The sequence below is a fragment of the Phlebotomus papatasi genome, chromosome 2 (assembly GCF_024763615.1).
Source record: "Phlebotomus papatasi isolate M1 chromosome 2, Ppap_2.1, whole genome shotgun sequence".
Classification (NCBI taxonomy): domain Eukaryota; kingdom Metazoa; phylum Arthropoda; class Insecta; order Diptera; family Psychodidae; genus Phlebotomus; species Phlebotomus papatasi.
The window spans coordinates 34140019-34155780 of NC_077223.1; the positions used below are offsets into that span (position 1 = coordinate 34140019).

General features: G+C 30.8%; 1 protein-coding gene across 4 annotated transcripts in view; it reads right to left on the minus strand.

Annotated features, from left to right (window-relative positions):
• The window catches only part of LOC129803591 (uncharacterized), a 61381-nt gene that overhangs the window by 31064 nt on the left and 14555 nt on the right, over nt 1–15762 (minus strand). For all 4 annotated transcript variants that reach the window (XR_008751874.1, XR_008751873.1, XR_008751872.1 and 1 more), the window contains exon 2: nt 5465–5666. Coding sequence is in view for 1 of the 4 variants with exons in the window: in XM_055850281.1 (XP_055706256.1) it covers nt 5465–5666 (202 nt within the window). In the remaining 3 variants the exon portion in view is untranslated. The remainder of the gene's footprint in view (nt 1–5464; nt 5667–15762) is intronic.

A 15762-nucleotide genomic window follows, 5' to 3' on the forward strand; every position in this document is an offset into this window, starting at 1 on the left:
TAAAAAAATGTTAATTGGATATTAATTTCATTTTCAAAAAATAATAATAGATAAATTAATAATGCGTATCTAGAAATCCATTTGCGGGAAGGCCTAGTTCATTCATTTAATGTTATGCCAGCATTATTATTATTGGGTAAGGTTGTAGATTGGTAAATTTCTTATAAGAAAAAGCAAATTAGAAATCATTTAGTTCTTCTGGATTCTCATACGGGCTTCAAACCTGAGATTTAGCCATTTGGATTAACTGCTCTAATTTTTCAACAATAAAGATTTTTTGGAAAAATTTAACGATTGGATTATTGAGGCCAAAGGACCTATTAAATATAGTAATAAAGTAAGTTGGTATTTAAGATTTCAAAACCGTCGGAAACTGGGCTAAATCTCTAGTCTGAAGACCGCTTTACCCAAAAAACCCACCTTGTTACATTTTTCCCCGACCCAAATTAATCTTGTACCTTGTGAGTGTCACAAGCATGCTTAAGACTTTATAAAGTTAAAGAAAAATCAGCGTAACACAGCAAAGAAGTGTGAAAACAATAATAATAATAATGGTGACACAACGTTCTATAGAGGAACTTAGGTCTTCTCGGCAAGATAAATTCGCGACATCCATTATTATTTTTTATAATACAGAGATGGAGTTGTCAGTCCCAAACTCCGTGGAATCAAGTGCAGTGAAGCATACTGGATGCAATTCGAACACCTTTAACGCCCTGATGACCTAAAGTGGATTCGAACCCGGAACACTTGCATCATAAAGCGAGTGCTCTACCACTTGACCCATTGAGTGCCCTAAGTGTGAAATCACCTAATGTTAATATCTTTGACTTTAGAGATTGGTTTCCAAAGAATATTCTGAATACTTATAAGAGAAGAGCACAGCATTACAGAATTAATTATATTGAAGCATTACTAGCAATCGTTAAAGTGTCAACTCTTATTAGTCAAATTATAAAACTTTTGAGTTAAATGGTTCTGCTTTCTTTTACTGTCACTTGGTCTACATTTTCTATATTATATTAGTATTTTATTGCTCATTTACTTAGTGTAAAAAATTAATTTTATTTGAATTCTTTTCTTCCTAATCTAAGTACAAAATTGTGTCCATTTTTATCGATACACACCAAATTTAAAATGTTTATTTTTGTTATTTCTCCCAATTCCATGCTCTTCTCATTTTTTTCCGAATTTCTTACATAAGACAGCGCACTATGTGAAATTTTCCTTTTATCTCTTATCACTCATTTTACTTCTCACTTCTCACACACTCTTTAAAGCTCACTCATTTTTATGGATGTTGAGAGATATTTTGGCATTCTTTTAATTTTTTCAACACTTCAAATTCCCTTTCTTTTTATTCTAATTCTCATTTTTTTTTCTTTAAATTTCTTCTCAATAATCTTTCTTTTCTGTACGGTGAATCTTCTTCTCAACATTCCAAATACATGCATTTTAATTAAATTTGAAGAAGGAATATAGAAAGAGAGAAAAAGAGAAAAAATGTGTGAAAAATCATAGTGAAAAGAGTGAGGAAAAAAATGAACCAAGTGGAGAGAATGAAAAAAAAAGAGAAAACACACATTTCTCTAATTGAGATTTATTAAGTGTTTGTGTAATAAATAAATTACACTCTTCTATGGTTAAATATATACACAAGTCGAACCGCACTAATATAATTATTGTATTATTGTGAATTTTTATGTGATTTCTGGTGTTCATGTGTCTATAAGAATTGTATGGATGAAAATAGATTTTTATTAATGCTACAATTTAATTTTGCGCAAGGTCAATTTTTATTTCCAACAATTTTTTTTTGTCTTCATCTGAGGCCGTTTCTCTCCTTTAGCACATATAATGTCTCTCTCTCTACCTCCTTGTAACATCGTCTTGGCATGATTTTTGCAGACAATTTTATTCACTCGTAAATATATACAAAAGTATGTCTATATAAAATGTGGAATACATAAGTTTGTATATTATGTTTTCAGAAGAAGGAGAGCAATGAACTGATGAACTCCCCCAATAGTATTTACACATACTCAAACAGCATGAATACACATCCAAGAAAAAAATTAAAGAAAAGTCCATCGAGTATAAATCGAGATGTGAAAAATCAAAAAATATCTTTCTCAATGATCTTGTTCCTAATTTTACCATATATTTTTTTTTTTGCTCAACTCACACTTCAATTGACAGACACCGCGAACGTAGAGCCAGATAGACGAAAAAAAATGTGTGTGAAATATGCGAATTGGAAGAGAAATCAACTTGTTCTTCCAAGAAAATTGTTATTTAAATATGAAAATTCTAAATTGATATTTTATAGTTATGACTTGGTGGTTTCTGTAAAGGTGAACTACTTCATAAATTTCTATTTATCGTGCAACTGTAGAAAATTAAATAGTGATATGAGAATCACAAGAAACAAATATAGGTTACATGCGACTATTATCGATGACTAATATCTAAGTTCTGCAGCAAATTGTATTTTTTTAATAAATGTCTTTGCAAAATTGCTCAACAGTTGTGTTTATATTTGCATTTTGTAGGCCAATACATGGCCTTTCAAGGTCCATTGAAATCAATTGTATTCCTATACCATGTAATCAGTCATTATCGCAATTGATAAGAAATATACATTTTTTTTCACATGCGATACAGATAACTCAATTTTTCTATGACTCTTAGCAGTTAGGATATCATTTTATGAGAAATTTGATATAAATATTGATTAACAACAATCGTCAATTGAATTCTGAGTGGATGGGAAAATCTTGTCTTAGGTCATTTTGTCGACAAGATGTCTGAGATGCTTCAATCTGCAGCGGCAACAATCGTAAAAGTCTATTTAAATCACTGTTAAATTATCAAAAAGTTATTTACATTCTTAGATTAACTTTTACTGACCTTCCTAATCAATTCTAAGTGTTCTCAACGTTTCCTGCTTGCCGCATCCACAGAGAATTAATGTTTAAATGGTCCTATGAGACATGAGACAATTTCAAAGTATTGTAAGATGTGTCACAATTTGTGCATTTTATTGCTCGAATTCCACAGAAAGGGCAATAATCCCTAGATTTTTTGACCCTTCAAAATCTCACATTCCATCGCAATGTGACCTTTTTTAGACAAATCTTCTGATGGCACGTTAAATGTATGTCAAACCGTCGGTAGACCTTAGAGGCCACACGTTTAGAGATATCGCCTTGGGGTTTTCGAAGACCCCCTTGCCCATCATAAGTTCACGCTTCATAAACACGTTAAGGATCATAAACATGGCCTTAATTTTATTCCAATCTCTGCCCGTCCCCAAAAACATATTTTTGCGATATCTCAAAAGTGACACCAAAGATTTCTTTCTTTTTGGATTTTTATATCAAAACAATCCAAAAATGTTGTAATATCATTCCCTTTACGGCTTTTTCAATGTAAAAATTGCTCATTCTAATTAATTTGAACAATAAAAATTACTTAGAGAAAATAACTATTGTTTTATAAATTGCAATAAAATTTTTAATAGGGTCACTGCGCGAAAAAAATCTAATTTGTTTATGTCTTTTTGCAAATGTATATGAAACATAGTGGTTCTGATGATTTCAAATCTAAAAGAATTATATAGAAAAAACGGGGGTGCGATTAACTTTTTTTCCTCATAACTTTAACACTTTTTAGGTGTAAAAATATATTAACATTTTTAAATGTTAATTTTACACCTTTTTAAGGGTAAAATTAACATGAAAAAGGGTAAGTTAAACCCCTAATACTCCTAAAAAGCATAATATTTATACCGATTTCGGATCAATACTGCAGGGTAAAATAAACATTTCCGGAATGTTATTTTAACTTTTTCGGATTTATCTCAGTGTATAGACGTTTTTCTATAATTAAAGTTTTCTTGTTTTTTCTTTTAATTAAAAAATCATATCAACGTTTATGAAAGATTCCCCAGAAAAGCTATGCAAGCCATTGTGAGGAGACCTCGAGCTCGAGGCAGACCTAGGACAAGGTGGCTGAATAAAATTCAGGATCTTGCGTGGGAGCGCCTCGGGATCGAACCCGAACATCTTCCTGAAGTGGCGGAGGATCGACAAACGTGGGCTTCTAGATTGGATGTCATGGGCCCGCGACCCCAATAGGGATAAGCGATTGAAAATGAATGAATGAATGTTTATTACTTTTTTAAGCATCTAATGATGAAAATAAAGAACACTTTTATAAGAAGTTAAAAAAAGCATACACGGGCTTTAGATCTAAGGTTTATAGATGTAGTTTTATTATTTAAGAACGATTGGAACACCAGTATTCCAAAACAAAAATTTCCTACGGCCTTCTAAAGTTATGTTTTGCTCTAGAATGTTTTAGCTCTGGTTAGAAAGTGATTTTTTTCTGATCTCCAATTTTTGACTATCTCATCCTTATGCAAGTAATATGATGTTTTTTTTTCTGTAATCTACCTTTTCTTATAAAAAGAGATGTTCAAATTTCATATCCTAAATCGTTACTGAAAGTGTCAATAAGTATGTCATGATAAATTTTTAAAGTGTCAATAAGTGTTCCTTTCACCCTAAGTACTTATTAAGTAATTTAATAAGGTCTTAACTCAATGACTTAATTTTAAGGGGTTGTAGAACATTCAACCATTTGAAAAATATATCAAAATGAGGAAACTAATATGACATGACTAAGCCTTAATACTAAGTACTTAATTAAGGTCTTTGATAAAGTTCTCAATTAAGTAGTTTGTATTAATGACATGAAAAGTATTTTCACTAAGTACTTAATTAAGGACATTCGACTAAGTACTTTTTAAGTAGTTAACCTAATACCTATAAAACATATTTTTAATTCTTCATATACATATATTTTTCTTTAATTTCTCAATGAACAACTCGAAAATACACTTCCGCCTAATTGGCAAGATGAACACATTGCTACCAGCTCTGTTATGTTGTCCGGCACCATACTTTTTTCTCTGGTTGCAACTATGCGACTTAACATTACATCGATCTTCATGTTTGGATTGTTTTCCAGCCAGGCAAAAATAAATAAATTCCAAAAGGAGTTCCCCAAGTTTAAAATAGAAATAGATGAGCTAATTTATTAAAGTGAATGTTATCGGGATTAATCAACAATTATTTAATAGTTTCTCTCCATCATATTCTCTGCACGCTAGTCACGAAAATTCAATGCGTGTCTTTGGCTCTTCTTTTTTTTCACCTACTCTCAATTAAATCAACTAACTAAATAAATTTTAGTACACTACAACATAATACAAGTTGAAAACAGAACTATTTCCCCCTGATTTGGTGCAATTCTTATAAAGTGGTCAATGAAAGAAATATGTGCCAATGAATGAAAAAAAATCTATATGATATAGAGGACAATTTTCCTCTAGGATTCATTCAGAAAAAAAATGATTGAGATGGAAACTTTGTGTATTTGATAATGTCAAAGTGCTTACCTTAAAACGAAGAACATCCTCCATTCGTGCCGTTTTGCCATCACTCACGCACGAATGAAAGAAACTGGGTGCCACTGACACACCAAGAGCCTCACTGGTCATCCCCGTATCCGCCCTCTCGGCATTACTCGCAATCACCCGGAATGTTCCAAACAGCAGAACAAGAAGTCGCTGTGTGTAGACTGGCAGTGACATTAAAAGTCTGTAGACAAAATAGCAATAGCAATATCAATTAATAATTGTTGCACACACAAACCATATACCATTCAACCATGAATATTATTCTTCCATCTCATTCAAAAGACCACTCGAAACCACCCACATGGATAAAATAAAATATTGAGATATTGGATGTGAATTGAAAAAGGAAATTTAATCCAAATGTTTTGCAATATTACTTTTGTTTTTCTTCTACTAGGGGAAGTGCTTATAATTTTGGACAGTCTGCATATAAGCATCGATATCCTAAGTTTGAAGTGCCATATTTTCAATACTAATTGACTTTTCTTGTTACTCTCTTTTCAGAAGGATTGTTTAGAAACTTGGCAAGCTATTTATCATCTCATTTTTACTAAAATTAGTTTTAATACGTTTAAAAATGAATTGATATGTAGAGGTGAATTTGACTCTTATTTTGGACAACTTGGTTATTAATTTTTACAACTTGTCTGTAAATTTGGACAGATAATCCGCCTCAACAGGATGCCCATTGTTCTTCATATCATGAACCAATCTTACCAAGTCCTCTTCCTGGTCATGTAAGGGAAACGTGGAATGTCACAAGAAGCCCAGAAACTTTCCATATCATTCATTAAAGTGAGTTGACTTCGGTACTCCAAGTACGTGCGGATTCGCTCATTCCCTGCCCTTTCCGGGAGCCTTTCAAGGCATTTCTCACTGCATCTCTTTCGTAGAGATGATGCTCCTTCATTTCTCCAGGCATTTGTCCAACCTAGTCATCACAAAAGCTAAAACTTCACGAAATTTCGTGAGAAAAACACCTGTCCAAAATAAGAATCATCACCTCACTGGTGAATGTCTTAAAAAATTTCCCATTTTTCACACGAAAAATATAATTCACAAGGCAAATCTCACTTCAGGTCAAATGTACAAATCATCAGTAACGTGAATCAACACAATATTCAATGAATATTCAATAATATAACTCAAAAACAGCGAACAAACTTTGTTAGTACTTCACCAAAACTAAATAAGACTGAAGTAAGCCACGAAGTTCTGTCATATTTCTCGTAAGCAATTGCTCACACTGAATTTTCAACAAAGCAATTTCAACTCAAATCATATTCAAATTTTAACGTATTTAGTGTTAAAATATTCCAAAAAGAACAAATATTTAGATAGAATTCATTATTCATCAAATATTGGAATAAAAATCCATCATTTTAATCAATTTATTTTTAGTGTCCAATGTTATCCTCAAAGTGTCCAAAATAAGAAACTGGACAAAATTAGAAGCATTTCCCCTATAACTTCTTTTTATTTTTTTTTATTGTTACACAACAAATGTAACAATGCACAACCAAGTGGAACACACAAATAAAATTCTTTATTTTTTCCCCCATTATTTGTCAACAAAATGAATTTTCTAATTTATAGAGCTTAATTGATTTTAATTCAATATATTGGAAAATTAAAAAGAGAACATAGACAAAAACATCAATCGGATATTATACTTCGATGCTATATCAACTATGATATTACCGCATGACTCTTTAATAACTTTTCAATTGAAAATTCAATTTAGCATTGCATATTGTCAGCAAGAAATATTATTTAACAGAAAAAAAACATAATATTCTCTTAATTCGTTGAAGTGAAAAGAGTTTCTAACCCTTTTTTATGTGATTACTGTATTCAATTGTCGTATCTAGGCGAGGATCTTTGAACTAGAAGAGTTTTTTCTTCATATCAAAGCTCGATAAAGATTCAAAACTCGACTTATGGGGGGGGGGGGCGAAGGTTCCAAATCGCTTTATATCTAACCGTTTGGCCTATAAGCGTGGTAATAGGCGAACGGACAAACAGCGTGACGACATTAACCCTTTAAGGACGAGAAAGTCAAAAATTGGAGGTCAGAAAAATCATTTTTTTTTCTAACTTTTTAGGGCAAAGTAAAACTTTAGAAGGCTGTAGGAAAAATTTAACTTTTGGGTCACGGGTGACCCAAAAGTTCTTCAAGGGCTAACTCAGACATCGTTTAAAACGCGAAGATTTGTTGAGAAAAGTGATCTCCAGGGGTGGAAGTGGAAGGTGAAAATTTTGGTGGGTGAAAAAATCGAAGGATTAGTGCAAAATGAGGCAATTTGGCATCATTTACAACTTGGGACATTTGTCATTTTCTCACTGTTTTAGAGATTCAAAAGGTAGAAAAGCTGTTCCTTTTCTTAATTATCTTTTTCTCCTATTTCGCAGTCTTTGTTTTCTCTTTGCTCATCTGAAACAATAAGAATATCTTAAATGTCCCTAATTGTAAATGGTTCCAAATTATCTAATTTTTCCCTATACAATATAATATATTGCTCTCTCTGTGAGGTTCGAACAGTAAAATGTTTTAAAATTAATTTTTGACTATTTTACAAAATCAACTATTTTTTTCAATAAAAAAAAACAATTTATAAAACGTCAATGTTGATAAATAAATTTTATTCTTAATGTTCTAGATCTAGAACTAACTTTAAATTTATCACTGAGATTAAGGCGCATTTTTTGTGGAAAAACATCTAGCTTAATATCATAATTAAATTTTTGAATTTTTTTCAATTCAAAGGATTAATTCTTTAGCTTCTTTTGAGATTCTGAATACCCAAAACAAAATATGGATATTTTAGGTAACATAATATTTTGGACAGTTTAGAATCGATAAAAAATCAATTCTTGTGGATGATGACAAACTATAAAAAAATTTTTATGAATCCCTACTGGGGACTTACGAAATGATCGTAAATAGTATAATCTACTAAAAAGTTTGTAAAAGTTTGTACTTTTCACAAACATTGTTCGTAACATGTTAACTTAACTAGCATTTTTTGTTATTGTACAAACAATTGTTTGTAAATGTTCGTAAACACAAAGAAAGATGTCCGTATACCCTTGTCATTTGTTCGTAAACTTTTGCCTGACAAACACAATATACGAACAAATGCTTGTAAAATAACAAGAAATGCGTGTCAAGTGATCGTTAAAAACAATGTTTGTGAAAAGTGCAAACTTTTACGAACTTTTTAGTGGGTTACACGATTTATAAGCATTTTGTAAATGTCCAGTAGGAGCAATTTTTTTTTCTGTGTAAGATATTTTTGATCAAAAACCGTGAAATTAGCTTGCAGCTAATGCTGCGGTTCTTGTTTCAGTCTTTCTAAATCAAATGTTAAAAAGTACTAAAATGAATATAACGCTTACACTGAGAAAAAAAACGGGGGTGCGATTAACTTTTTTTCCTCATAACATTGACACTTTTTAGGTGTAAAAATATATCAACATTTTTTAATGTTAATTTTACACCTCTTTAAAATTAAAATTAACATGAAAAAGAGTAACTTTAACCCCTAATACACCTAAAAAGCATAATATTTACACCGATTTCGGATCAATAATGCAGGGTAAAATTAACATTTCCGGAATGTTATTTTAACTTTTTTGGATTTCTCTCTCAGTGTAGGGTGGAATAACCACTTCTCGCCAGTGACTTACTTTTCATTCCTTATATTTAAATCGTTAATTTTTCTTTGCTTATAAAATAAATTAGCAATAAAGTTTTTTTTTTAATTTCTGCCCTACTATTTATAAACAAAACAATGTTCACTTTATGGATTCTCAAATTGTCAAATCCGCATTGTTTATCAGGAGTCAGTCTAATAAGTTTAAAAATAAAAGTGTAGAAAACATGTAAAATTACTAATAAACATGATCGACAGGGAAAAGCTACGCTGAACATATTGTCTAAAATAATAGAGATTGGATCTTTTGAAGTAAATGGCGAGAAGTCGGTGCAAGGATGGCGAAAAGTGGTAAAAAGTGGCACTAAAATATTTATTTTTGTATTGAGAGTAAAAATTCTCTATACAGTCCATTAAATTAAAATTAAAATTAAATTAGTTTTTACTTTTTCATAAAAGTGGCGAGAAATAGTTTTTCCATCCTATATCACCTAACTACATCTTATCGCCAGTTGGTATCATATGAAAGTCATACGATACTAACTGATGCAAGTGACAACTTATTTTACAAAGGCAATGTTAAAGAAGGGGTAAAAAAGAGAGCACATGAAAGCAATTTGATAAAATAAAAGAATTTTCTATTGCGATCCCTGTGAGACAATCTTTCAGAGACTGGCAATTAAGTTAAATGTTCCATCAATTTATTCCTCCAGGCAGCACGTGCGTATTGATTTTTGTTTCTTTTTTCCTCACAACATTAAGTGCATGTCTTTTTCCAGTGAAAGTAACATTTGCAAAATACACATTATTTATATTTTGCCGGAAAGAAACATGCTGTAGTGAGACGTGGAAGAAGAAATATATAGACAAGAAATTGAATATTATAAAGTATCGTAACAGCATAAAACATTGCTTGAGGAAACATCAAAACAGCAAAAAAAGAACTTCATAAGTGGAAGTTTTTAACAAGGTAAATCGAGTTTTGACTTATATATTTTTTTTATTGCTACATTATGAGAAATAGTTAAAAAAAAAAAAAAAGCATGTTAAACATGGTACTGCTTTTGCACTTGCCTATTTAATTTCCGTACTACTTTTTATTTTAGAATGAGAGTGAAATAGTTGAGGTTTTATTGTATATGTTCTTCAGCAAAGAAGTATGTGAACTATTGCATTAATTAACCAACTATTTGCAAGTGAAATTAAGTCAGAGAAGAAAGAGAGCTTAAGGTTTAATAACATCACTAAAATTCCTTCTTTCATTACCATTTTAATTCAATGTGCATAACTTCACGATTCACTGAATCATCATTCTTTAACTTTTTTTTTCTCGCAACATTTTCTCTTTGAAATTCCCATTTTATATGTTGTACCCATTTATACACTTTATCCACTCCTCTCGATTGTAAATGATTTCATGTAATATCCTCTTCTTCAAGTTCAGGGGTCATACTATTATACTATTTTATTATATTGTAATAGTTTCGGATCTATAGTATATACAAAATGATTGATTTCACATTTTAAGAAAGTATATTTGAGGAAATATGATATTGTACTGTTGACACATGAATACCAAGAACAAACAAATCATATAAAAATCATTTCAATTTTTAAACCAATTCTTTTCTAGGAAAAAAAAACTCATTTTGATAATGGTATTTGTAATTTAATACATATACGTCAGGCAATTCTATTTAATAGAATTTCGGTAATAGAATTACAAGAAGAAAAACATATACTTTAACGTCAACAAGCAAATTTTTAATTTTATTTTAAATTTTTAAAATAAGAAAATACTTCCATTATCGCTGTGATTTTTCTAAACTATGAGATTTTTTTGTAATAGTAAGGTTATGTTGAATATAACCCTAAAAAACCTGATTTCTATTAAAATGAGGTTAAATTGAGGCTAGAATTTATTAAACATATTAAAAAGAGTTTAAAGTCCCAAGAAGAAATGTTTATTTTATTTTATAGCTTATAGAAATCACGTATTAAATTCTTCATAAGAAGCATCTTTCATATTCAAGCTCGCAGACGCAAATTTTTGCGAATAAAATGATTTATGAAAAATTGCATTACATTGTCGTCCATTCACCTGTCTGACAATGTGTTAAACTAGAAGTCAAACAGTTAGAGATAGTTACTTGTGGTCTTCGCCGACCCCATTATTATAGTCAATATTAACATTGACTTCAATTCTCCACTAACTCCTTTTTTCCTTTTCTCAAAATACGTTAATTAGAATTGAAGGAACACATATTGGCACTTTAAGAACTCGTGTCAGGACCTAGGGTAAGTGTGCTAAATTCCGGCCAGTTTGCAATTTCGGCCACCTTTTTTGTTCCTCAAATTTCCAAGAACTTTTAGATTTTACGTACTCTAGAGATTATACAATGCAAAATTACAATTAATTATTGTAATTATTATACAATGTAGCTTCGACAAACGAAATGACGTGAAAAAGGCATTGGAAGAATTCCCGAAAGGCAAGGAACTATGAGAATGAAGGTGGCCGAAATGGGGCACCAAAGCTATGTATATATTTTTATTCATTTTAAAATGTATTAAGAATGATTATAGAGTAAATAAAGACGGTAAACTCTTTACAAGGTTCCAAGCAACACTCTTTCAGAAGAAAGAATTAAAAAAAATCAATTTGAATTTAAAATATTACATTTTAAACTTGAGACTTTAACGCTTGCATGCAACTATGCCGAAATTTGGCGCACTTACCCTATAAGCGCCCTAATTCTACCATTTAAAGATATGAAATTTGAACATCTATTTTTAGGGGAAGTGTGCCAAATTTCGGCCACTTTGAGTGTAATTTCGGCCATGCAAATAAATTAATTAAAATTATGTATGTAATCGTCGAATAGTCAATGAATTCATTTTGCTTTTAAATATTTATTCATTTTAGGATGTATTAACACAAAGACCATTAAATTTTAAGTATAATTTGAATTTAAATTGCGTTGCAAAAACTCAGTGTGGAAAGAGCCTTACAAAAAATGTGACAGATCGATTGTGTTTCTAGCAGTCTTGTGATTTGTGATGATGTATAGAGGGTTTTCCTTCGGTGTTTTTCATTAAAATTTATTAGTTTTCATTAAAGATTGTTTCTGTTTATTTATGTTAATAGTAAATCAATCTTTAAATTTCGGGCAAAATTTCCCAGCTGGATTCTGTATTTCGCGTAAAAAAGTATATACTTTGTGAGCGTCTCTCCGGTGAGGTAATGTTGCGTATTCCGGCAACATCTTTTGCTTTCCTAAATTTCTTATTCATTTCATTTCATTTTCAATTTCATTGGAAGAGTTCAGGAAGGGCAAATTGCTACGGGAATCTGCGCGTAAATTTGAGATGCTACTCTTCAGGTCTTCAGGACAAATTACACGGAAGATCTCTGGGCTTGTGGGTCATATAAACGTATTAAACTAAATATTAAACTCGTTCCGTTTGACGTTTTGAAATTTTCTGTCCGTTGCGTCACAAAATGGCGTCAGAAAAAAGGTGGCCGGTATTTCACACAAAGTGGCCGGAATACTACCCAAAGCAATGTCCATATTTTTATTAATTTTTCAATATTTTAGGAATCGATTTAAAGAAAACAAAGATGATAAACTAATCTTCAAGGGTCCATACAACCCTCCCGAAAAGGAAGTAACGAAAATATCAATATGAATTAAAAATATTGCATTTAAAACTTAGGACTTCGTTGATTATATGCAACTATGCCGAAAATTGACACACTTACCCTACAGGAAAAGGCAGATTAATGAAAGAAAACGCAATATTACTTGCATTTTATTTGATACATTAAATGAATTTTAATATTTTAACGAAATTGTCAATATGTTTTCCCTGCCGAATAGGTGTTCCTTCGACCCTATATCATCAGAAGTTAATTAGTACTAAAAAACGTATTAATTAGCTTAATTGGGACCAGTATGGAAACATCTGACAGGTCTTAAAATCTCACATTAAAAACCACTCTATAACGAACAAGCAATGAAACATCGAAAAATTCAATTATATTAATTTTATTCGTTTTAACACAAATTTTGAGGTGATCTTAATAAAAATTGCATTAGGATGACTCAGATATTTCAGCCACAAAAAGCATATGCTATTGTTTTTGAGGTTAAGTCTAACATAACCTTACATTCCAAAAACACCTCTTGGTTACATTAGTGAATGAAATTCAACACAATTTTATAAGCCTAAACTTCCTCAAAATTTCATAAAATACCATTACCAAATCTTTATTAATGAAAAAAAACCTAGTGTTTGCAAATCAAAATTCATGAATAACCAAAAAAAATATTGCAATACAATTAGATGTATACAACACTTTGTGTAAATGAAAGCTATAAAGAAGCAAAATGCTAAAGTAACTCTAAACGCTAAGTATTAATAATATTGCACTATGTTTTATCAATTTTCCTGCGGATTTCCGCTTCAAATGTCTTGTTGCAGAAAAAAAAAGAAAAAAAAAACTAATACAGCACAAATCTTCGTTGTATTCTTTTCCAACTCTTTCATCACAATGAATCAGAATGGTGTGTAATTGAAAATGATAAAGAGAATATTGTTTGTGCTATGAAATGGCAAGTTGTAGAGTCTCTCTTCAATAGCCCGCAGACATTAATTACTTGTCCCTGATCTACAACTCATTCTTCAAGTGAATGAAAAATCAACAAAAGAGAAGGGGAAGAGTGAAGGGAAAATCAAGATTGACCTGAAGGAAAAATATAAACAATTCATAAATTGAAAAAAAAAGAATCCGAATGAAAGAGAAGCTAAAAAAGAATCATAAAGATTTTTCACTATACAGTTTTCATTTACTTGTGTTCTTTTTTTATAATAGAATGCATAAAAATGTATATAAGAAAAAAAACAATAATAGATTATTCACCCACGATAGTACTTTTTTTTCAATTTTACAATGAGTTTCTTGACTTTTAGTGATGTCACTTAGAATCTTTGTTTTTTGCAATACCATCGTAAATCATTTTCGTATCTATCAATTCTATAATATTAAATCAATATTAAAAATAGTTTCGCAATTAAAACAAAGTAAAAGTGACTAATAAAATGTGATGAAGAGTAATGATGCAATACCACTTTTTCCCTCATTATTGACCACAGAGTGGGGTCATTAATCGATAATAATGGTGCAATTTTGATGCCAAAAGCTCATCAACATTTTAATACTCTACCTATGATGGTATTTAGCTCAACAACTCCATAGAAGAGTATTAAAATGGAATAATCTATGGTTATGGACGCTATTTTGCATTTGATTTAATTAAATATTCACCCACATTCCGTATTATATTACACAATTTTACTCTAGGGCAGTGATTGTGAACTTTAAAGTGAGCAATCTCTATATATTTTTTGCAAAAATTATGCACTGTACAATTTAATTTTCAATTTGATTTTGAAATCCCACACCTGACACCAGTGTTCCAACATGACTATTATAAGGACTTTAACTTATTTGTAGTAAATTTCCGTTTACAATCTTTAAATCTATAGTTAAGGTAATTTTAGCTTGTGGGAATTGTGATTATTTCATTGCAGTTTTTACTTAAAAACTTCGTCCAAATGATTTCGCAACAAAAATTATAATTCTTAAAACGAGATACCGACTCTTGACCGATTAAGTCCGATGCAGTCGGGTTGAAAATTTCAAGATCTTTCAGAAAAATCCAAATTTAAGCAAATCGGTTGAAAAATAAGCTCTCCAAAGTGGTTAAACTTTGATGTTTGAAAATTTGATATCGAAATGGTTTTCGAACATAGGTGTTCAAGGACGAAATATTCGCCCTGAGTACCTCTAAAACATATTCGAAAATGAAAGAAATCGTAGGAGCCGTTTTCGAAATAAACCAAAAAAATATGGTATTGGGGGGGGGGGGGTACGAGGGTGATGGGGGGAAAAGAAACAAGACTATCCTAGATAATGTTGATCTTTTCAAAATATCCCAATTTTACCAAATTGATTTTGAATTAGGCCCTCTAGATCTAGCCTTTTTAAACTTTGACCTTCAAAAACTCAAGATGGCGATTATTTTAGGTCATAGGTATGTTGGGACAAAAAGTTCACCCGGCCGATCTCCAAAACATATCCAAAAATAGAAGAAATCGTAGGAGCAGTTTTCGAAAAAAAAAACTAAAAATATGGTTTTAAAGGGGGGGGGTAGTTATGATCCTTGGGTCGGTTTGAGGGGGGTTTCAAAGACCAGAAGTAGATATCTCTTACCATTTGGCCTCTAGCCGTGTCACAAGCTTTCAAAAAATAAATAAAAAAATATTTTGGAAAAAATTTTGAGAGATGTACAGTGAGTGTCAATAGTTTGTTGCCTAATGGGTGTTTGAGAAATCAAGTGAAAAAAATGATAGAAAAAAATACTTTTCCAAATTTTTCTTTTTGCAAATGAGTTCCTTGTAATCCGTAGATATTATTTATAATTTTCAAAAAAAATAATTAATTTTATTTCATATCAAAAATAATTGTTTTCCAAAAGTTGGTCATTTTTAAAAAATCAAAAGTTTGTTGCCTCATTAAAAAAACTAATTCAAAATGGTGAAAACGTGCAACCAACT